The sequence below is a fragment of the Mustela lutreola genome, chromosome 3 (genome assembly GCF_030435805.1).
Source record: "Mustela lutreola isolate mMusLut2 chromosome 3, mMusLut2.pri, whole genome shotgun sequence".
In the NCBI taxonomy this organism is placed as follows: Eukaryota; Metazoa; Chordata; class Mammalia; order Carnivora; family Mustelidae; genus Mustela; species Mustela lutreola.
The window spans coordinates 26,459,525-26,482,130 of NC_081292.1; the positions used below are offsets into that span (position 1 = coordinate 26,459,525).

Genomic DNA, 22,606 nt, shown 5'->3' on the forward strand with positions numbered 1-22,606 from the left:
CTAATGATGCTGAGGTTACCGGTCTGGGGACCTCACTTTGAAAACCATGTTCTGTGCATTTATCAAAATTCACATCCTTAAAAGCTTAGCTCAAATTGCATGTCTTCCAGCATATATTTGTTACAATCACAACCTTTGCATCTAAATGCCTTTGATTCTAATCTCATACTGCATTTACTGTCTTCCATATTCATTTGCCTTTTTATGTTGTTAGTTATCTTTTCCTCTGTCTTCATCCATCTTTATTTATTTATCTTTATTTAACAATCTACCTGTCTGTCTTGTGTTTAGATGAACTCATTGGCCTTTTGATATCTCCCATATTTTCTTCAAACTGATGTGAAAAAGGCACCTATGCATGCATTGAACACTCAGATACTTGATGGTGATATATATATATATATTTTTTTTTTTCTTCAGTCTTGATTTCCTCCCAATTTTATTTTAAATCAGTTTTAAATATATTTTCCTTCTAGCTTCTACCGTGAAGAATTTCTTTTGAAAGCATTTTCTCATCCAAGGTTTTTTTTTCTAATTGTTGCCATATTTGAAGCTGCATTGGTATGTTTCTCTGTAATTTGCTATAGGTAGGAAGTGTTGTGCAGTTCCATTGCAAAAAAGGACACCTTCTCCAAGGGTCTACAACACGCACTTGCCTTCCTGACCTCACTTGGAGTGGAATTCAGCCTGAGTGCATACGTAAGTATCAGAGCTAAGAAATCATACACAGATAGGAATTTATATGCATTTTTTTCCTTACAAGTGGGAAGTAATCTGTATCTACACAAAAGATGTTTTATGTGGATTTTTTAGATTATGATTAATCATAATTTATGTATATAAGTTTATAACTATATCATGACCTCAGTGTCCATTAAGGAGCATTCTTTCTAAAGAAGTGAGAAGGCACAAAGCACAATTTTTTTTTTTTTTTTTTGCAAGGTTCTTATAATTGTATTCAGTTTGGTCATCTGATAATTTTAGATGATTATTAGTTCATCAATTCAGAGATCTGAACCTACGAATCAAAGGTATGCTGAAATATGAAAGACTCCAATTTAGTACTTCTTAAGCCTTTATTACTTGTGAGACTCTCTGAGATTCTGAGGAAAGATAGAAACATCCATGAAAGGAAATACACATGAATAGTTTGACCAAAAATTTAAATACCACTTCAGTATTTCCTGGAGCTTCTAAATATGCACTGACCCTAAGCTTGCCTTACGGGTTAAAGAACAAAGCCCAAGGTCATGAAGCTGTCTTTTCTGGCTTACAGTTAGAAGTCAATTTCAGCTGGAGAATTACTTCCCTCATTCCCTCCCACTTTCTGCTTTTTATCTTCTTTCCTGTCTTAAAATCCTAAGCACCTTGGGGAAAAACAATAAAGAGTAAGCAGGAGTAGAAATACTTATCAGGATTTGCTGAAGTCTAAACAAGTCCTGTGAATTTACTCTGGCCTTGTTCAGAACCACTGAAATGATCACGGGAGCCCCCTGTGGACATGCAGCTTTCTGAAAAGCAACAGAACACTCCACTGAGAAGTCATTCACATGCCTGGTTGGCTGATATTTTAATATGGCAAAATTCCTTAAAAGCAATTCAATAGCGTGCATCCTTTAGAACCTGTGTGACATGTAACTAGATATTTCATAGTAAACCAAAGTTCTTTGATGACTTCTATAAAGGACATGATGATTTAAAAAGAGTTATTACTGAAAGCATCTCAGATCTTCTACTATGTGCACAACATAAGGATTAACTTAATTCTACTTGTGCATAATGTGAAGATTAATTAAACTTCCCCTTTCTGCCCCCCCCAAAAGGATGTAGTAGAGGCAGACTATTTGTGTTTATACTTAGCATATTTCCTCCATAGGATTAAATGTCATTAATGGAATTATATTAAGCATAAAACATGTAACACAATATTTATCACATAATATTAAAAAAATCTTAGCTCTTATTTATACCTCTGTAGAAGAATAATCTCCATTGGGAAACAAATGGAATTTTTTTTCCAAGCACATTTTTATACAGAATAATTTTTTCAGAGACAAACTTTTAAGTACCCATATCCATGAACAAAAAATGATCAGAAATGTTTTCTGATTTAGGGAGAAAATTTCTTGCAGTATCTGTCTCTGATAATGGGATGGTATTTATTTATAAGACAAAACAGTGAAACTGGGGTCAGGTCAAGAGGTGGCATAAGTATGAGTAAAATGGAATAGAGGTAGCAAATCGAAAGTGGAAGGCAGCTTGAAGAAAAGGAGCCAGAAGTTAAGAGAATGAAAAGATACTGGTACTTAAGAACCCAAAACATGGCCAGAAAATTCCACCCGTAAAAAATTATTGAATTATACTTTCTACATTAACAAGTGTTAATGTCAGAGTGATATACTGAATGAATATATTTAAATATATATTTGTATTTATAAATATATTTATATATTATTTATATTTATAAATTATTTATATATAAATATGTATTTAAGTATATTTAAAATATATTTTTAAAATTTAAAATAAATATGAAATAAAAATAATAAAATAATATTTCATAAATTGGTGTAGAAAATCTGAGCTTGACAAACTTTGAAAGGTATCTAACTACAGGACTTCTTAGATCCTTTAAAATGTTAAAAACTATTGAGACTCTCTAGAATAGTAATATAGTGTACACTTATGAACTTAATTATCCCTGGAAGGTCTCCCCTATTTAGCTTCCCTTTTAACATCTACCATGTTCCACAGATGACTGCTTAGAACATGTTAGCCTATGAAATTCATATGTATATTGACATTGATATATTTTCCTTGATTAATTAGAATAACCATGCAAAGGTATATTTATATAAAGTCATTAACGTGCCTCTAATATATATTCTGACTCATCTCAAAATTTTCTTAACATGCCTATAAAAAATGAATACTTTTCTTTTTTCTTAATATAGCCCATAGCTGTAAACAACCAGAAACTCCTGCTCATGCAAATGTAGTAGGAATGGACCTTCCGTCTCATGGCTATACACTCATTTATACCTGCCAGCCTGGCTTCTTCCTCGCAGGTGGAACAGAACATAGAGTGTGTAGATCTGATAACACCTGGACTGGAAAAGTTCCTGTTTGTGAAGGTAAGTTTTCATTATAGAAGCTTCTAACAGAAGCTATTCTACGAGGTCAGCCTCCCTAAGATGCAAGAGACAAAAACTCAACTCAGATTAGGTTAGCCAACTTCAAGGGCAGGCACTTCTTCATTCAGAAGCACAGAGCTATTATTGGGATCCTGTTATAAATTCTTTTCCATGTTCTGTTTTTTCCTTCTTTATTTCTTCTTCTGTTTACTTTATCATGGTGGGTGTATTAGTTTTCTGGGTTGTTGTAACAAAGCACCACAAGCTGGATAACTTAAAAAAGCAGAAATTTATTCTCTCAGAGTTATGGAGGCCAAAAGCCCAAAATCAAGATGTTGATAGATCCATGTACCCTCTGAAGTCTCTAGGGAAAAACCATGCTTTGTCTCTTCCTAACTTTTGGCATCTTCTGGCTATCCTTGGCGTTCCTTGGCTCATAGCTGCTCCATACCAATTTCTACTTCCATCTTCATTCTACTTCCATCTACTCCCTTTCCTGTTTATCTCTGTCCTCTCCCCTTCTTATAAAGATACCAGTCACTAGATTTCAAGGTTATTTTATCTGAGGAACCCTAATTAATTATATCTTCAAAGATCCTATTTCCAAAAAAGGTCATATTTGAGATTCTCAGGAAACCTGAATTTTAAGGTCCATTATTCAATCTACCACAGTAGGGAAAATTGCTCCCAGCAAACTTTTGGTTTAGAAGAGTTTTTGCCAAAACTTCTTGGTCAGGAAAACACTATTGAAGAGTCTGATTGTCAGGTTTAAATGGAGCCCACCTCCCAATCTGTTAGTCAACCAGGGTGATATAGTGAAGTGTCTACTTCTCTTGCTGCTTTATCAGGACAATCCCCCTCTGGATAAAATGTAGTGAGTTTACTAGAGAAAAAAGACTTAGGTGTTCACAACCGAGAATAAGGACGTTTTTCTAGAATTCATGATAAAGTCATCAATAAGTTCCTTTTCCTTTTTCTTTTCCTTTCTTTCCAGCCCTTTAATTCCATTTCTCTTGCAGCAGTCACGAATGTGAACAACCTTCTTTTTGAAACATGTTCTCTCTCTTCTCTTAGCAAGAACACTACTTGGTTTATTTTAAATTTTTCATGAGATTGAAAGATTAAAAGTCCATTTAAATCCAACAGAACTTCAATAACTTTTTCAATCTATCCACTTTGCTGTTTATCGTCACCACTATAGAAGGTTAACTCAGCATTATCTCTAGATGGGGATTACTGTAGGAGCCTCCTAACTTCTCTGCCTGTATCAATGTCCCTTTCGTCCCTTTCTTTCCAAATTGTTCTCTGTCTTAGAGTAAGAGTGCAGTTCACCCAAATTATTTCCTTTAAAATGTTTGAAAGACATTATATAATCCTTCAGAAAAAGATCTGCCTTTTTACAATCTACAAGCACTGAATGTCATAGCTCCCATAACTTTGCAGTCATATCTAGCAACCCACATGATTTCCCTGCTTTGAACTACCTTTGGTTTGGCTTAAAACCTTAGTTTTATCCATTTAGTTTTGATTTTATGAAATTTCTTATAACACCATGGACCACCTTAGCAAATTTTTATTTTGAAACACATCCTACCAAATTATTTCTACCTTTGTGCAAAAGAAACATACCCTTAACCTTCAGCAACCATGCTGCAATCAACTGTTTACAGGTTGATTTACATGGTTTACATATTCTTTAAAATAAGAAAAAGAATCCTGATATGATAGGGCAGCACTAATCTTTCCCTTGTCCCACTGGACTATAATGGAGTAATTACTGAAGTCATTAGCTGTACAGTGGAAGTGTTGAATAGGTACTGAGATGTTAGGATGAATTGGACATTTTGGAGAAAACTATGCAATATGTCAGAGATTAAAACTGATAATGCATCACTGTGTGTGTTATTAATTATATTAACTTTTATAAACCTTTTACTTTTTTTTTTCCATAGCTGGTTCCAAAATACTGGTGAAAGATCCAAGACCTGCACTAGGAACACCCAGCCCAAAGCTAAGTGGTTAGTGATTTCAGTTATTTTCCTAGAAGTCATGATTTCTATGAAGTGATCAACCATTTTATTGACAAAATAAACATTATTTAGAAAAATATATATTCAGTATGGGAAAACCGTGAATTTAACTATTTGGAATTTGAAATTTTTTATTTTAAGATGTTGAATTTTAAGGAATGTAATTCTGAGACATGTTAATATTCCAAAAATAATGCTTATAGTTCTCTCTATAAAATACCCCCAGGAGTATCTGAAATTGACTGTACTATATTGGCAATGCTTTATTTAAAACATTTAAACAAAAAATGAGATGCTTGGAATATAGATTTTTAAAAAGGGAACAAAATACACTTGATATGAAAGTAAAAGTTCAGCAATTTTAGTTATAGTTTACTGATTTAAAGACCAAAGTTTTAAATTTAGTCGTTAAAAACATGGGCTGTTCAGTCCTACAGCCTTAATGTAATTGCCGTGTTACACATCTACTACACTATGACTTTGGAAAGTTATTTTATTTATCTAAGCCTCCATGTCTTTATCTATGAAAAGAAACAGGGATTAGACTATTATAAATGAATTTCATGAAAATGAAATGTGAAGTACTTAGCCCATAGTAAGACCTCAGTATGTATGAGCTCCTTTTTTTAGTATTAGTCCATATTTTATTTATATGATATAAATTAAAAGCTATAGGGATGTTTGGATGGCTCAGTTGGTTAAGCCATTGCCTTTGGCTCAGGTCGTGAAACCAGGATCCTGGGACCAAGTCCCTTATCGGGCTCCTTGCTCAGCAGGTAGCCTGCTTCTCTTGTTGCCTCTGCCTTCTACTCTGCCTGCTTGTGTGTACTCTCTCTCTCTCTGATAAATAAATAAATAAAATCTTTAAATTAAAAGCTACAGATAAAGATTAAACATTTAATCTGTGCCTTGAAGACAGATTTGGTCTCATTATTTTAAGCCAGGAGCAGTGTTAGTTCCTAATTTTAGTTGTGTTTAGAAGTTCTCAAGGTACATGCTGTAAAACTGGCATACCCACGAAAGAAAAATCAGTCTGAAACACTGATTTATTCAACATGCAGTGGCAATAGACTGAAGGCCATGAGGGCAATCAAAGACTACATCAACATAAGAAAGTTTAGCAATGGAGTCAGAAAACCACAGTGGTCTATCAGTGCAGTATTTTCCAAAGGAGATGTTTTATCTAGTAGCAGATAGGTGTTTAAGTACTAACTCCAGTATATCAAATGTAAAACCTGACTTTCCTGGACAAAACATGACCTATGGCCACCAATAAATAGGCAGGCAAAAAGAAATAAAAAAGAATATGGAAGAACAACACAATTATACATATATTATATATATATATATATATATATTTCTATATCAAACAATTATAGAATACATATTTTATTCAAAGGCAAATGTGACAGGTATAACAACTGATCATATATTAAGTAATAAATAAAAATGCATAAATTCCAAAGCAAAGTTATTATTCAGATCTGATATCTCACCATGATTTAAGTAAAAATCAATAAAAAGGTGAATTTTTTAAAAAATTCTGAATGCTTGGAAATTAAAAACAAATACTTATGAATAATTCATAAAGGAGGAATTTAAGAAAAAATATACTAGGACTTAGCTGTATTGAAAATCTAAATATCAAAACTTGGGGACTGTATCAAAAGCAAAGTTATTCGAGGAATTTATACTTTTAAATTCTTACATTAGAAAAGTAGAAAGCCTCAGACTTAGTGAATTAAGTAGTCCTATTAAGAAGATATGTACTACAGTATAAGAGAATAACCATGATTTCATGGTTTCATGGTTCCGTGATTTCATGATTTCAGGGTCCTGGGACTGAGCCCCACATTGGGCTCTCTGCTCAGCAGGGAGCCTGCTTCTCCTCTCTCTCTGCCTGCCTCTCTGCCTACTTGTGATCGCTTTCTCTGTCAAATAAGTAAATAAAATCTTAAAAAAAAATCTCTTCCAGTAAGGAAATCTATGTGGGGTGCCTGGGTGGCATATGAGGGGTGCCTGGGTGGCATAGTAGGTTAAATGTATGACTGTTGGTTTGCAGCTCAGGTTGTGATCTCAGAGCCATGATCTCAAGGTCATTATCTTGGGGTCATAAGATGGAGCCCCATGTGGGGCTCCATGCTCAGCAGGAGTTTTCATAAGAGTCTGTCTCCCTCTGTCCTTTTCCCAGAGCCCCCACTCATGCACGCTTTCTCCCTCTCTTTAAAAAAAAAAAAAAAACAAAAAAAGGAAGAAAAAAAATCATTCTATGAATCCAATATAATTCTAATAACTCAGAAAGACATTATACAAAAGGGAAAATTATAAATCTGCTTATTTGACTCAGGATGTACAGATGAAAATATCCTACATAAAATCTTAGCAAATCAAATCCAAAATCATAGTATAACAGAAAAACCAAAAGCTGACATGTCAGAACCAAATTGGATTCAAATTGGATGATAGATATGCAGGGATATTTTTATATTAAATAATCCTTAAAAATAATCTGTGACATTAAGAAATTAAAATGCAGATAGTTTTAATCAGCACAATACCTGCACAGAAAATATTTGATAAAACACAACACCTATTTATAACTTTAAAAGACTTAACAAATTAGAAAGGAAAGAAATTTCTTCAACCTCAGTAAAAAAAGATTGATAAAACTTCAGAGTAAATGCTACTTTCAATGGGAAAACATTAGAAACATTTAATTTAAAATCACGATTAGATGATTAGATTACTCCAAAATAACAAGAATGAAATTTGGCGATTGTATCAGTCAAGAGCATGATACCACATTTGAAGCAATACTGTGAAGCAACCTGTGAAGTAAAGTTTAAAATCAGACATCTTGAAAGGAAGGATCATGACATTTTAGACTTCACTGATACCCACATCAAAGAGAGCGGGATGACATTTTAGAATTTACAAAGAACTGATAGACTCACATTCATATTTAAATATCAAAATAGACCTAACAATAGAAAGAAGTATGATCATTCCCATTGTACACGGGAATGGAAATGACCAGATGGTGCCTGTTTTGCCCAACCTGAGTTGCATTTCTCAAAAGGCAGTAAGTGGCGTGTTTGAGCCTCAGGTAGAGAGCGGTTCATCGCAGACAATTCTGCGCATTCACCCAAACTTTGCATTCAGCCATGTCATATTGGTAAAACTTTGAAATCTGCTCCTGTGGTAATATTTACACCATAGAAATAAGCAAAGGCTGAACATCAGCTTTTTTGTTTGTTTTGTTTTGTTTTTCAGAAGACCCAGTTGTTAAACATTTCCTTCCACATCAGTGATTAAACCTGATGTTATGTACTTGGCGGTGGCCACTATCTGGTTCTTTCCATTGCTCTTTTCTCCTGCTGTCAAGGTTCTCTTTCACCTTCTTCAACCAACACTAATTCCCCTAAGGACTATGGATAAGATCAGCAGATGTAATAGGTTTTCTTTAAAGGTTCAGAGATAGCAAAGAGTAATCACAGTCCAGTCCGGGTGGAAATAAACAATCAGACAGACTACAGCACTTACTTACTGTCTACTATTTGCAAGGCATTGCCATTAGAATAGCTTTCTCTCTTGCTCCTGCTTTTTCCTGCACGACTGAGAACCTATTTAGTGCAGGGCAATATAGCCTGTCACTCTCTCCTACAAACTTGTTTTAGGTACACTTTTCTTTCACTAAAAACTTTCACATGCTTACCAGATCCAGGGCTTTTTACTCATTCACTGTATCAAAGTTTCAGTAAGACTCCTTCAGACATACGTAGAGTAACATTCCCCTATAGCGTACATAGCTGTGCAATTGGAGGTTTGGGGAGGGAGTGCCACTCTAAGGATGACTTAGCAGAGTCACAGAACCAGACTATGGACCATTCATTTTACTAACTACATGTCTGCTAAATATATATTTTATTAGCAATTATGTAGTAAGCTCTAAGATCCACAGTTTTCCTATTTTATCTGAATAATAGCAGCAGCAGCAGCAGTAGTAGTAATAGTAGCAGCTAACACTTAGCTAAACACTTCACTTTCCTTATCTCATTTACTCTTCCCAACAACTCTAAGTTAACCTCATTTTAATCATGAGGAAATTCAAGTTTAGAGAGTTAAGTAATCTATGCAAAACCACACAGTTTATAAATTGCAGAGGATAGACTTTATTATTTATTTATTTATTTTAAAGATTTTATTTATTTATTTGACAGAGGGAGAAAGAGCACAAGTAGGCAGAGAGAGGAGGGGAAGCAGGCTCCCCACTGAGCAGGGTGCCCGATGCGGGACTCGATCCCAGGACCCTGGGATCGTGACCCGAACTGAAGGCAGTTGCCCAACCAACTGAGCCACCCAGGCACCCAAGGACAAACTTTACTACAAGGATCCTAATTCCAGGCTTGCAGCTCTAACCCTTTAACTGTATTGCTGTTGAATTACCATAGAACAACACATGTGTAGAAATATTCATTAAAAACTGAACTCTTCAGCATATTTTATATTTCATGGTTTTTTGGGGGGTTTTGTTTTGTTTTGTTTTGTTTTTTCTGTCTTCAGGAGTTTTGCTCTTTTAGTTTACTGAGCAGAACACAGAGAATGTAACCCCAGCCTCTACGATCTGGCGATGCAAAGTGTGATGTGTGTAGTGAAGACCAGGTGACAAATTGTCAGTACCTTGTTAGGAAAAAAAAGGCTTTCCCCTATTCTGTCATTTACTCATTTGCACAAATAGGCATAGCTCCCTGGAATTGTTGCTTTTTGGAGATGTACTTTATTGTGATGTGTATGGTTAATGGAAGCTTCTCAGGTTTTTTCAGAATCTGAGTAGACTTTGCCATCCTTGACTTGTGTAACGATAAATTACATAACGAATTTATATAAATATAATGCCTTATGTGGTTATATCTAAAATAAAGAGCATTCCTTCTTTAGATGAGAGTTTTATAACATTTAGGATATTATTTGATTCTGCCACAATTCATCTTTCTCCCATGAGAGTTGGGCAATTCTAGGGACAATTCCTTTATTTCTAAAAATACCTGTAAATTCAAAGCTGTCAATATGGTGGAGCCCTGTTCTTCCTCAGAAGCATCTATTACTAAAATAACTGGACTCAGTATTCTGTAAAGGGGACAAAGGAGCATCCCTCCTAACAGTCTTTAAGTGCTATTCCGCAAGAGGGAGGTTTAACGCTATGCTCTTCCTGCATAAATCTACTCACACTGCCAGAAGAAAAGCAGGCCTCTTGGGACTTAAATATAGACTGACATGGCTCAGTAAAATCATTTTGTTTTTCTTCTGAATGATGTTACTGGAGGAGACCAAATATAAGTGTATTTGATGTTTAGCTGGTTCTGAATTTAAGCCTTGTGTCTTTAATTGGTGCTGTCTATCTTTGATTGATGACTCGGGTATGAGTACAAATATAGGTTATTGCAGTTTTGGTTTATTCCAAAAAACTTGAAACATGTATATGAAGAATTCACTTTATAATACACATTTCACATTATTGAGTATTTAGCAAAATTTCATTATTCAATAAACTAATATGCATTAATTTACTTTTTATTGTTTATATTTATAGGGCACCATAAAATTAATATGTGTCTTTAATCTCTTCACAGTTCCTGATGATGTGTTTGCCCAAAATTATATATGGAAAGGCTCTTACAATTTCAAAGGAAGGAAACAACCTATGACCTTGACAGTTACTAGTTTCAATGCTTCCACTGGGAGAGTCAATGCTACACTCAGTAATAGCAACATGGAACTTCTACTTTCAGGTATCACATTAAAGAATAGCAAATGATGCCTTCATGCCTTTGCCTCCATCATTTTATCATTTTTATTAGTGATTTTTATACTGTGAATATTTGTTACATTTTAATGACATTCATAATTTATTCAGAAACAAGGCTTTCTGATTTTTGGATGGATACATGAATATTACTACACAAATGAAAAGCTGATTTTGAAATAAGCTTGTTCATGAATATTTTGATGTAGCTAGAATGAGGCATCATGAAATAGAAAAGAACTTTTGATTGGAATAACTGAATTTTTCTGTATTCTCGTAACACCAAAGAGACTAGCTCAATGACTTACAACCTATTTTATGGGCACAAAATCCTTTCTTCAAATGAGAATATTTCAGTGTATACCATAACTGAAGACAGAAAAGGTAGAGCTATACTATTTTAAAGAAGCATAAGGGACCCAGAAACCTATCCAACTGCTCAGCCTTCTCAAGTTTCTGTGTCCTTGATGTACGGCCCATTTCCCCCATTGTGTTTCTTCTGTTTTTTTCTGATGTTCAGATGTTTTCTCAAATGTCGTCTCATCAACAGTACTCCCAATGACCCTATCTAAAGTAATATTCTCATTACAAACAAAGACATAAACTCTTAGTCTTATTCTGTTTCACTTTCTTCTTTTCACTATTTATAGTATAATATGGTAATACATGACATGATATGACATTATTTACTTGTCTATACTCCAACAGTATAAGTTCCAAGAGGGAAGCTCTTTGCCCTCTATTTCATTACTATACCTCAGAAATCAGAAAAGCATCTGGAACAAAATAAGCCTCAGTGAATATTGTCTAAGTAGTGAATTTAAATTAGGGAATGATTCTCCGTTAAGCCCAAAGTAAAAGTGTCAGAAACTAATATGTATTATATTTAAAAAGCTATATACAGTTACAGTAATATAAATTGAAAGAAGATTTCTATTAACAAAATAAATTCATTTAAATTGTGATACTGATTTATTTAACTTTGAGATAACGTTTTTCTTTATTTTCTATAAGAGCCTGCAAAAATAAGTGTATGTTTAATCTAATCTAGAAAAATCTCAAAACAAATTCCTACAAATATAGAAAAACCGGCATAAATAAATTTGTTATCACTGTCTCTATGTAAATCAACTGTAACATTTTCCCAACAATATTATTTTTTATCCCTTTTATGTCTTTCTCTGTTAACTGTAACTTACTTTAGATGACTATGTGTCATCTCTGTATTCTCAGCATATTCTTATGACACCTTATTACACAGGCGAAAGATTAAGTAAATGAATGCATGAGTCAAATTTCAACCATAAATTAATCACAAAATTTTTCCTTAGAGACTTCTGTCCTATTATTCCCCTAAGTACATTTATTTATATTCCAGCTTATTCCTACTCTTAGGATACTCACTGTTTAAGAAAAAAATAAAAATAATTGTATATATGTTTGCTTTTCTCTTTTATGCCATTATCTATATTTACCTACTTAAACTAAAGACCCTACTTGATTTTAGGACCCAGTCTGAATGCTTTTTTTTCCTTAATAAGCATTTCCTGATCACTCCATTGTAAAATGATCCTTCTCTCTTCTGGTCTCTTATTTATATATTTTTTAATGTGTTTTGTTGGATATACATGTGACTAACATCTACTTCATTGGAAATGCTTTTAAGCATTCTATCTTTAGACACATATATATTCTTCTCTGTGGCTCCAGTAGAACCTAGAATATTCTTTCAGAGTTGGCACCCAATTCATTATTAAGAAAAATATCAGGGATTTTAACACTTGATGTGTATCTTCAAAGATTTTAAATTTCTTTGGGAGAAGAAGTTATTTTGTTTATAATATCATGGAATGATTTTAGTAAGAACAGTAATACTTAATTTTAAGAGCATAGGTAATTTAACCCCACAATTAAGATTTAAATTGAGAATTTCTGCTGAGGGATTAACATATTTTGTAGGATTTGTGGAAAGCGTTATGGATGAAGCTGGTCTCAACTTGGCCTTGTTTGATTTCTTTTCTATGACATGTATTACATGATATATTTAAGGAGTCAAAGATAATAAAATGAAGCATAATTATTTACAAAATTTGTAGACTAAAATGTCCTTACATTTTACAGGGGTATATAAAAGCCAGGAAGCTCGCCTGATGTTACATATCTACCTTATTAAAGTACCAACTCATGCTTCTGTGAAGAAAATGAAAGAGGACAATTGGGCGATGGATGGCTTTGTAAGTATAGTTGTTTAAATGTCTACCGCTGATTTTAATAACCAATTTATACTATAATTTGTCATTAAGATTCCAGAAAAAGGTAATTTTCTAAATTTAGCTAATTATAAATACACATGCACATATAAAATGGCAAGATTACTATTATGGGTAAATTATTTTGAAAAAAAAATTCAGTTGTAAATACTTAGTAATCTAGAATGTTAAACCTAAGAATACTGGATTCTGATGAATTTTGCTAACTTTTGTAATATTTATGTGTATGAGGGCCATATAGTTTTTTAGTGGTTTCATCGAATCTATTTGTCTATGGTCAGTACTATGATAAATAAATCTGGATAAACTATAATTCATTCTTTGTCTGGACCCACTGTTTAAGACCTATTTAGGTGATTTATGAAATGCAGCAGAAAAATTAAGGATGCCCATTACATTTAAGCTTTTTAATCTAAATTTAACAGATTTAGAATACTTTACAAAATACTTAGAATATTTTATAAAGTTGTTTATGAAAAGGAAGTTACGTAAGTGACTTGATGTGGAAAATGGTTACCATAGCTTCACAGTGGAATCACCCTATCCTATTCAGCCACTTATGTGAATGGAGTTTCTAAATTGGGAGTTGGAAGCAACAAATCTTCTATTCACATATTCCCCTGGAGTCTTTCCTAAAAAACAAGCAGGAGAGCTCTGACTACATCCTAAAGTAACAAGTCTTCTTTTACAAGGAAGGCCTAGAGGGAAAGAAGATAGTAGGTCATAGGCTTCAGTAAGTTTAGTGCCTGAGGGGGGAAAAAAAATGTTTATCTTATTTCTCTATCTGTGCCGGTGTTCGTGGAGTTGGAAACTAACTCGTGTCTTCAATGCACTCAAATTGTGTAATTGTATTATTTCATCTAGGAAGCAAACAGAATGAATTCATTCATTTAAATATTAGAGTTTGAGCTCTTCATTTGAGGAGGATTTCATTTTTAAAAATGACCATGACCAGAATATGATGTCTGATAATAAGGAATAAATCACTTCTTCTGACATGCCAGGCTGCTATGGATAGATTGGTATGATAGTTTGCTTTTTAGGGTGAGGATTCTAGGTGCTTTACAACTTTTACAATAATGTACAGGACTCTGGTAACTAAGTAAAATAAACCCAGAGCCAATTCACATTACTAGTTAACAAGAACACTGAAATATATCTATTTCTGTTTTGTTTATGAGATCAAATCACAGGGGCGCCTGGGTGGCTCAGTGGGTTAAGCCGCTGCCTTCGGCTCAGGTCATGATCTCAGAGTCCTGGGATCGAGTCCCGCATTGGGCTCTCTGCTCAGCAGAGAGCCTGCTTCCCTCTCTCTCTCTCTGGCTGCCTCTCAGTCTACTTGTGATTTCTCTCTGTCAAATTAATAAATAAAATCTTTAAAAAAAAAAAAAAGAAAGATCAAATCACAGTACACATGTACTTCTTAAATATAGGATTTTATATACATGCAAGATGCATGTTATAGTCAGCTTTTACAACATTAGACAAAATCACAGTACTCATGTATTTCTTAAATATAGGATTTTATATACATGCAAGATGCATGTTATAGTCAGCTTTTACAACATTAGACAAAATCACAAAATCTCAGAGTCAAAGTTAGTTGTGGGTGCCACTTGAGGCAAGTGGTAGCAAGTTCAGGTCTGCTTCAGGTATCTTATTCTGGGGCCCAGCCTGGAGAAGCAGAAGCTACCCACAGCATATTCTCTTGTCAGATGTCAGAAGCTCTGAGGGATGATGTGTTTTAAACATCTCCACTGAGATATAAGTCATATACCCTATAATTCACCCGTATAAAGTATGCAATTCAGTGGTTTTTAGTATATTTGCAAGTGTGTAACCATCTCCACAGTTGATTTTAGAATATTTCTATCACCTCAAAAAGAAACTCCACATCCTTTAGCTATCACCCTACCCATTCATCCCTTATCTCCACCCTAACTCTAAGCACCCATAAATCCATGTTCTGTTTCTATGGATGTCTCTGTTTGGGATATTCTTATTTATGAAATCATACAATATGTAGTCTTTTGTGACTGGTTTCTTTCACTTATTATAATGGAAACATGCCTCTTAAGGCCTGGGCTTAGAACTGACTTCTTGTTAACTCCACCCACATTCCATTGGCCAAAGCAAGTCACAGGACTAAGCTCAATGAGATGGAAAGCTTGGTGAGGAGGAGAGAAGGAGGGCATGCATGCTAAACAGGAATAAAATCTACAAAGTATGGTTTTATTATATTTAATTTTTAAAAAGATTTTATTTATTTATTCATTTGACACAGAGAGAGAGAGAGAGAGGGAACACAGTGGGAGAGGGAGAAACAGGCTTCCCACCGAGCAGGGAGCCTGATGTGGGGTTCTATCCTGTGACCCTGGAATCATGACCTGAACCAAAGGTAGATGCCCAATGACTGAGCCAGCCAAGCATCCTATTATATTTTAATTTTTAATTGATCATTTGCTTTATTCTCTTTCATCATATCATTGTCCTTTTTTTTTGACAGCAGGTATCTTAGCCTAAGAGAAATCTCTACATCATTATAGTAATAACAACCCCCTTTTTCTAATATCCTAATTAGTTAAAAGTGAAAATTTTGATTTTGCTTTTAACAATGGCAAATTTACACAGTATGCTATGTTTTACGTAGGAGGAAGATACAGAGTTAGGAACTTTGCATAACATTCATTTGAGAGTAAAACTGAATATTTATTAAGGCTGGGAAAATATAGCTATGTCCAATCTTCAGATTTAATCAACCTTATAAATATTTTTAGGTTTCTGCTGAGCCTGATGGAGCTACTTACGTATTTCAAGGATTTATTCAGGGCAAAGATTATGGGCAATTTGGACTACAAAGACTGGGTAATGTATTCATTTTCATTTTCATGTAGTTCCTTTATTACTCCAGACATCATAAGAAAGTACAGTGGATTCTGTACATTAGGCACACTTCCTGCATTTTGAATTTTGCATTGTCAGGATTATACATTGATATATTTGATAGCCTTTTAAATAATCTCATTCTTCAAAATATTGATTCTCCATGTACCAACCCTGTACAGTGCTTGGTTGTTGTCATATTTCTAATAAATATGACACACTGTCTTGCCCTTAGCAAGTAAAAAAGAGAAAAAGTGATGCAAATATAAAAGAAAATATTAAATTATAAATTATTTTATTTTATTCAGAATTGCAGTACTTCTCTTCAGTTTGAATATTGTTGCAACTTTCTCTTTCAAAAATGTAGTGGCACTTTGAAAATGTCATATGTCTGGAAAGGGAAAATAACTTTGAGGAATGGACCCTATTTTGGGGCTTTATGCTAGTCAGATATGTAAATTTCATGTAGTAGGAGGCACAGGTTTCAACATTCTCAACTCTTCTAGAGTGTACACAGACATTTAATGGTCTTTCTTGAATATAATTATTAACATAGCTTTTGGTATGTAATTTTCCTAAGGTATATTGTCTCCCATTATTTTATAGTGGTATTGATATATAAAGAATAAATTCAGGCTCTAAAAAGTACTATTTGATGTTTATCTTAAAAATTCCATTACTTCGAACTTTTACATAAATATTCTGAGTCCCTGAAAAATAAGGTAGAAATAAGGTATTAACTTTTAACCTGGACTAAGGTGTGATTTAGTTGTACATAACTCTTTATCAAAAAGGGAAATGAGCTTTCTCTAAGTGAACAATAACAAGATGTCATTTCAGATAATGTCTTGCCTAAAATTGTGTTAGTTTGAAAACCAGATAAAACATTTGTTGACACAGTACATTAACATAGTTGTGTAATTTAATGCAAGATGTTTATGCAAACTATTCCCAAAAGCTTTGCATGCACTGTATGTCTAAAACAGAACCTATTTTAAAAAAGGAGCTATTTCTTTCTGGGGAAAATAAAAGCAAAACACAGAATACATCCTTTCCATTATTTTCTCTCCCCTGATCCTTATGCCAACATGTTAACCAACCTGATTCTTCTCATTTACTAACTTTGCTAATGTCTTTGCCATTTACTCACCCCCAAGTGGAACCCTTCTCATTCTGTGCCCTCTTACATCTTATCCTCACAAAAAGGTTCTGTTGCTTTTTAACTACAAAATGTTCTCCTGCATCTATTTTTTCATGCTCTTCCAAGTGTTCTAGGATACGGATCATTTTCCATTTTTATCTGGGATGTTGCTATGACCTTGAAGTAGGCTAGTTTCTAGTCCAGATTCCCTGAAGTCCACCCCACCCAAGTCACTGCTTTAAATTGTATGTCTTATCACAGGGGCTTTTATTTCTAAAACCCTCTGTTGTCACTCACCACAAGTAGCTAATAAGTTTGAACTCTTTAGAATGATGCTTATAGCTTTTCAGGACCTGACCACAGTTTTCCATTTTAGCATCCTACTCCTACCACACTGATACATACTTCTCTCTACATCCTTTCCACACAGCTACAACCAGTGCTTGTCACAGCTTCTAAACATGCCGCTCACCTTCCCACTTCTGGGCTTATGATGGTCTTGCTTCCTTCTTCATCCATTGTTCTATGAATTCTTCAAAGCCAGCCTCACTTGTATATTCTCCCGAATGCATTCCTACACACCACCAGATGGAATTATTTCTTCTCTTCCTAAAGCACATTGATAATTAATTCATGCTTGATGTCTACGATTATTTCTGTCATGTTATTCTTTCCACAATGCTATAAACTCTTCAGTTCAGAGACCCTGCTTATTTTTTATTCTGCCTCCTTCCCTGGAAAAATGCCTTATACATAGAATGCTCTCTACGAACTTGTACGGAAAAGAGTTGAAGGAGTTTCATGAATTACCTTTGTTTCCTATGTACATTTCCAAATAGATTTTTTTTTTTAATTTTTTATAAACATATATTTTTATCCCCAGGGGTACAGGTCTGTGAATCACCAGGTTTACACACTTCACAGCACTCACCAAAGCACATACCCTCCCCAATGTCCATAATCCCACCCCCTTCTCCCAAACCCCCTCCCCCCAGCAACCCTCAGTTTGTTTTGTGAGATTAAGAGTCACTTATGGTTTGTCTCCCTCCCAATTCCATCTCGTTTCATTGATTCTTCTTCTACCCACTTAAGCCCCCATGTTGCATCACCACTTCCTCATATCAAGGAGATCATATGATAGTTGTCTTTCTCTGCTTGACTTATTTTGCTCTAGTTCCATCCATGTTGTCACAAATGGCAAGATTTCATTTCTTTTGATGGCTGCATAGTATTCCATTGTGTATATATACCACATCTTCTTGATCCATTCATCTGTTGATGGACATCTAGATTCTTTCCAAATAGATATCTTGAGAAAGAAAGAAAGTGATGGGTTCATAAATATAAAAATCAATTGTGATCAAATAAAGTTGATTTTTTTTTTTAATCTTATAGGACTGAACACGTCAGAAGGCTCAAATTCTTCAAATCAGCCTCATGGTACCAACAGTAGTTCTGTGGCCATTGCTATTCTTGTGCCTTTTTTTGCACTTATATTTGCAGGATTTGGATTTTATCTTTATAAACAAAGGTAAGTTTGTTGATTTCACCTACAAAACATTTCCAAAATCTTCAATTTCATGTTCCTTTTAGTATTCCCTTTCAAATCCTAATTTCCATTTTCTCCTGGGTTGTTGAAAATAATGTGTGCCAGATATTGCAACTGTTGTTAAAAACCTCATTTCCCCGACCTGCCTCCCATCACCACAACACGATAAAACAAAAATTGCTCTGTTCATTCCCACAAACATTCAACTTAACCCTTCCTACTTTTGACTATAGATTTCCTGGTACATACTTAATCGTGTCAGTTAGTTTTGCATTATCCATAATGAGACTTTAGGGATACAAAACCAGATTAAGGTTTAAATCAAAGATGTGATACCTGCTGCCGGATTTATTTAGAGAACTAAGAAGAAGCTTGTGTCCAGACCTCTTTAGTTTACATGACAATGCTGACCAATTTTACCCAGGCAGACAGATGGTAAAATCCTCTAATCTTCTTTTTTTCTTCTGCTGCTTTTAGACTATGCAGTTAATGTTGTGTTTCTGATATATCAACTACATGACTGTACATTTTATTAGTTTGTCCTTGTTTATTATGTCCTTTCCAACATCCCAAGTGGCTTCATTATACAATTGTCTGCTCTTTGGGACTATCCTTTATCAAGAAAAAGATATGTAGATAATGGGATAATTAAATGACTGTTATTATATATTTTTGAAAACCGATATTATTATAAATTTCAGTCTAGATTATCTAAGAATGGTTTATTTAATATTACATGAATGTGTAACTATTGAATTTTAGCAGCACCTTAGGCCTTGTTTGTCAATATCAGATTTTATTAATGAGAAAAACTCATCACTAAATTTATCTATAAAGCAGGCTATTCTGATCTTTCTTTAAAAACTATTTTTGTCTCTGCTCAGCAGGGAGCCTGCTTCCTCCTCTCTCTCTCTCTGCCTGCCTCTCTGCCTACTTGTAATCTCTGTCAAATAAATAAATAAATCTTTAAAAAAAAAAAAAAAACTATTTTTGTAAAATATGCATAACATGAAACCATTTAAGCCATCCTAGGTGTATAGTTCAGTGGCACTTAGTATATTCACAATGTCATGGGGCCCCCACTGCCAGTTCCAGAGTATTTCCATCATCCCAAAAGGAAACTCTGTGCCCTCTAATCAGTCATCCCCCACTCTTCCTATCCCTGCCCTAGGCAACTGGTAATCTGCTTTCTATCTGCATTTGTTTGCCTATTCTGGGTATTTCATATAAATCGAATCACATACTATGGGATATTTTATACCTGGTCTCTTAAACTTAACATAATGTTTTCAAGTTTCTTCCATGTTATAGCATGTGTCTGAATAATATTCCACAGTGTTTGAATGTGTTATGTTTAAATATGTCCATTCATCAGTTGATGGGCATTTGGATTGCTCCTACATGTTGGCTGTTGTGAATAGCGCTGATATAGACACTTGTGCAAGTTTTTGTTTGGACACCAGCTTTAATTCTTTTGGGTGTATACCCCAAAACAGAATAGCTGGGGTTTGTGGTAATCGTTTATTTAACTTACTGGGGAAGCACCAAACTGTTTTGCAGAGCAACTGCACCATATTATACTCCCACCAGCAAGGTATGACTGTTCTACTTCTTCCACATCCATGCCAACACTTGTTATTTTCTCTTTTCTTTTCTTTTTCTTTCTTTTTATTATAGTCATCCTAATGTATGTGTGAAGTGCTATCCCATTGTAGTTTTGATTTGCATTTCCCTAATTACCAATGACACTAAGCATCTCTTCAGTGCTTCTTGGCCATTTTCTTTTGAAGAAATGCCTATTCAAGTATTTGCCCATTTTTTAATTGAGTCATTTGTCTTGTTGTTGAATTTTAAGAGTTCTTTATAGATTTTGGAAACTAGACTCATGACACATATATGGTTTACAGATATTCCCCCCTTCCTATGAGTTGCATTTTCATTCTCTTGATAGTGTCATTTGATATATAAAAGTTCCTCATTTTGGTAAAGTCCAATTTATCTATTTTCTTTTGTTATTGGTTCTTGAAGTGTCATATCTAAGAAACCATTGCCAGATTCAAGGTCATGAATCCAGAACAGATTTACCTGTATGTTTTCTCCAAAGAGTATAATAGGTTTAGCTCTTATAAGTAAAAGTTCAATTCATTTTAAGTTACTTTTTGTTGATGTTGTAAACTTTTCTGAAACTTGGTATTATTTTCCTTAAAGCTGTTGTTCAATATTTTTATAACATTTCTTTATCTCTTCATGATTCTTGCTTAATTAGAAGAAAATGATGTTGCTTTTTTTTTTGTAAGATTTTATTTATTTATTTGACAGAAAGAGAGAGATCACAAGTAGGCAGAGAGGCAGAGGGGGTGGGGGAGGCAGGCTCCCATCTCCCATCCCATGACCCTGAGATCAGGACCTGAGATGAAGGCAGGGGCTTTAACCCACTGAGCCACCCAGGTGTCCCTTTCTTCTGGATTTTATTGTGAATATAGTTTGAAAAAATAGAGACAAATATTATTCATTAGAATTATGCACCTGGCAGGAGCAAGTTGTAAGCAATATAACTATTTAGGTGATCCCATTCAAAGAAACTTAAGATAGCTTTAACAAAATGTATTGCCATACAAGTCATCTAACAATCCTTAATACAGAGAAAAATTCAGAAAATGCATTAGGGATAATAAAATAATATAATACAAATGCAAAATATGATAAAGTAGTTGAAATTTGTGGTGTTTGGTGTAAACATAGGAGTTGAGAAGCAGATCTATTTTGAGGTAATTAGGTCCCAGAAACAGGTAGGAACAAGTCCGCCTTTATACCATAATGAACGTCAGCAAATTATCCAGTGGAATGTGGGAAACGAGAAATCAAAAATGCCAAAGGAGAGAGAAATAAAAAAGGAAGAAGGAATCAGGACCAGCAAGTTATACTAGCTGGCCTAGAATCCATGTGTTTTGTTAAGTAAAATCAAATGTTCAGTTATCAGTAACTCTTTGGAAACTATTTTCATGACTTAGTTATCAGTACAGTCCCTTCTTCTTTGAGATTTTGAGTTTCCTGTTCTTATATATGTCATTTTTAAGGAAATTGAGTATGTTTTTAGGATACTCTAAGTACCATCCCAAATTAGGCCTCAATGTTAGTTGTCTGCTCATTCTGAAATACTTTTTAATTAGTCCAGAACTGGCTTCTTCTTGTCCTTCAAGTCTCAGATTACATTTTACTACCTCAGAGATACTTTTTCTTATTACTGTTCCTAAAGTGGGTCCCTGTTACTTCCTGTCATATCAACAGCTTTCCTTTTTATCAGAACACTTCTTATTAGCTATTTTTCTTATTTTATTTATTTTTATTTTAACTCATTTAACTCATTTTATTTTAGCTCATTTAACTCCTTTTATTTTAACTCATTATTTTAACTCATTTAACTCATTAACTCATTCATTTAACTCATTTATTATATTTTAACTCATTTAACTCATTTTATTTTACCTCATTTAACTCATTTATTTTAACTCATTTATAAATATTTATTGATTGATTATTTTCTATTACTACCTTATGAGCTCCATGAGAGTGATGCCTTCCTTGTATTTTTTTTTTTTTTTAAATTCTGTATCCAAAGTCCAAGTTCATGCCTGGTATAACAGAAGCTTGGTAAATATTTGAAAAATGAATGAATGGATGGATGGATAGTAATGAGATATACATTTTATCATCACCATAAATACTTACATTATACATGCAAATTCACAATGGTTGTTTATTATTGCATCAGAAAATTTAAATTGATGAAAATAGC

General features: G+C 34.0%; 1 protein-coding gene across 2 annotated transcripts in view; it reads left to right on the forward strand.

Moving 5' to 3' along the window:
* CSMD3 (CUB and Sushi multiple domains 3) overlaps positions 1-22,606 on the forward strand; it is a 1,244,673-nt gene that overhangs the window by 1,219,792 nt on the left and 2,275 nt on the right. For both annotated transcript variants that reach the window (XM_059165746.1, XM_059165745.1), the window contains 7 exons: positions 588-699; positions 2,955-3,134; positions 5,087-5,152; positions 10,795-10,953; positions 13,089-13,201; positions 16,015-16,102; positions 18,657-18,792. In XM_059165746.1, coding sequence (XP_059021729.1) covers positions 588-699; positions 2,955-3,134; positions 5,087-5,152; positions 10,795-10,953; positions 13,089-13,201; positions 16,015-16,102; positions 18,657-18,792 — 854 coding nt within the window. The remainder of the gene's footprint in view (positions 1-587; positions 700-2,954; positions 3,135-5,086; positions 5,153-10,794; positions 10,954-13,088; positions 13,202-16,014; positions 16,103-18,656; positions 18,793-22,606) is intronic.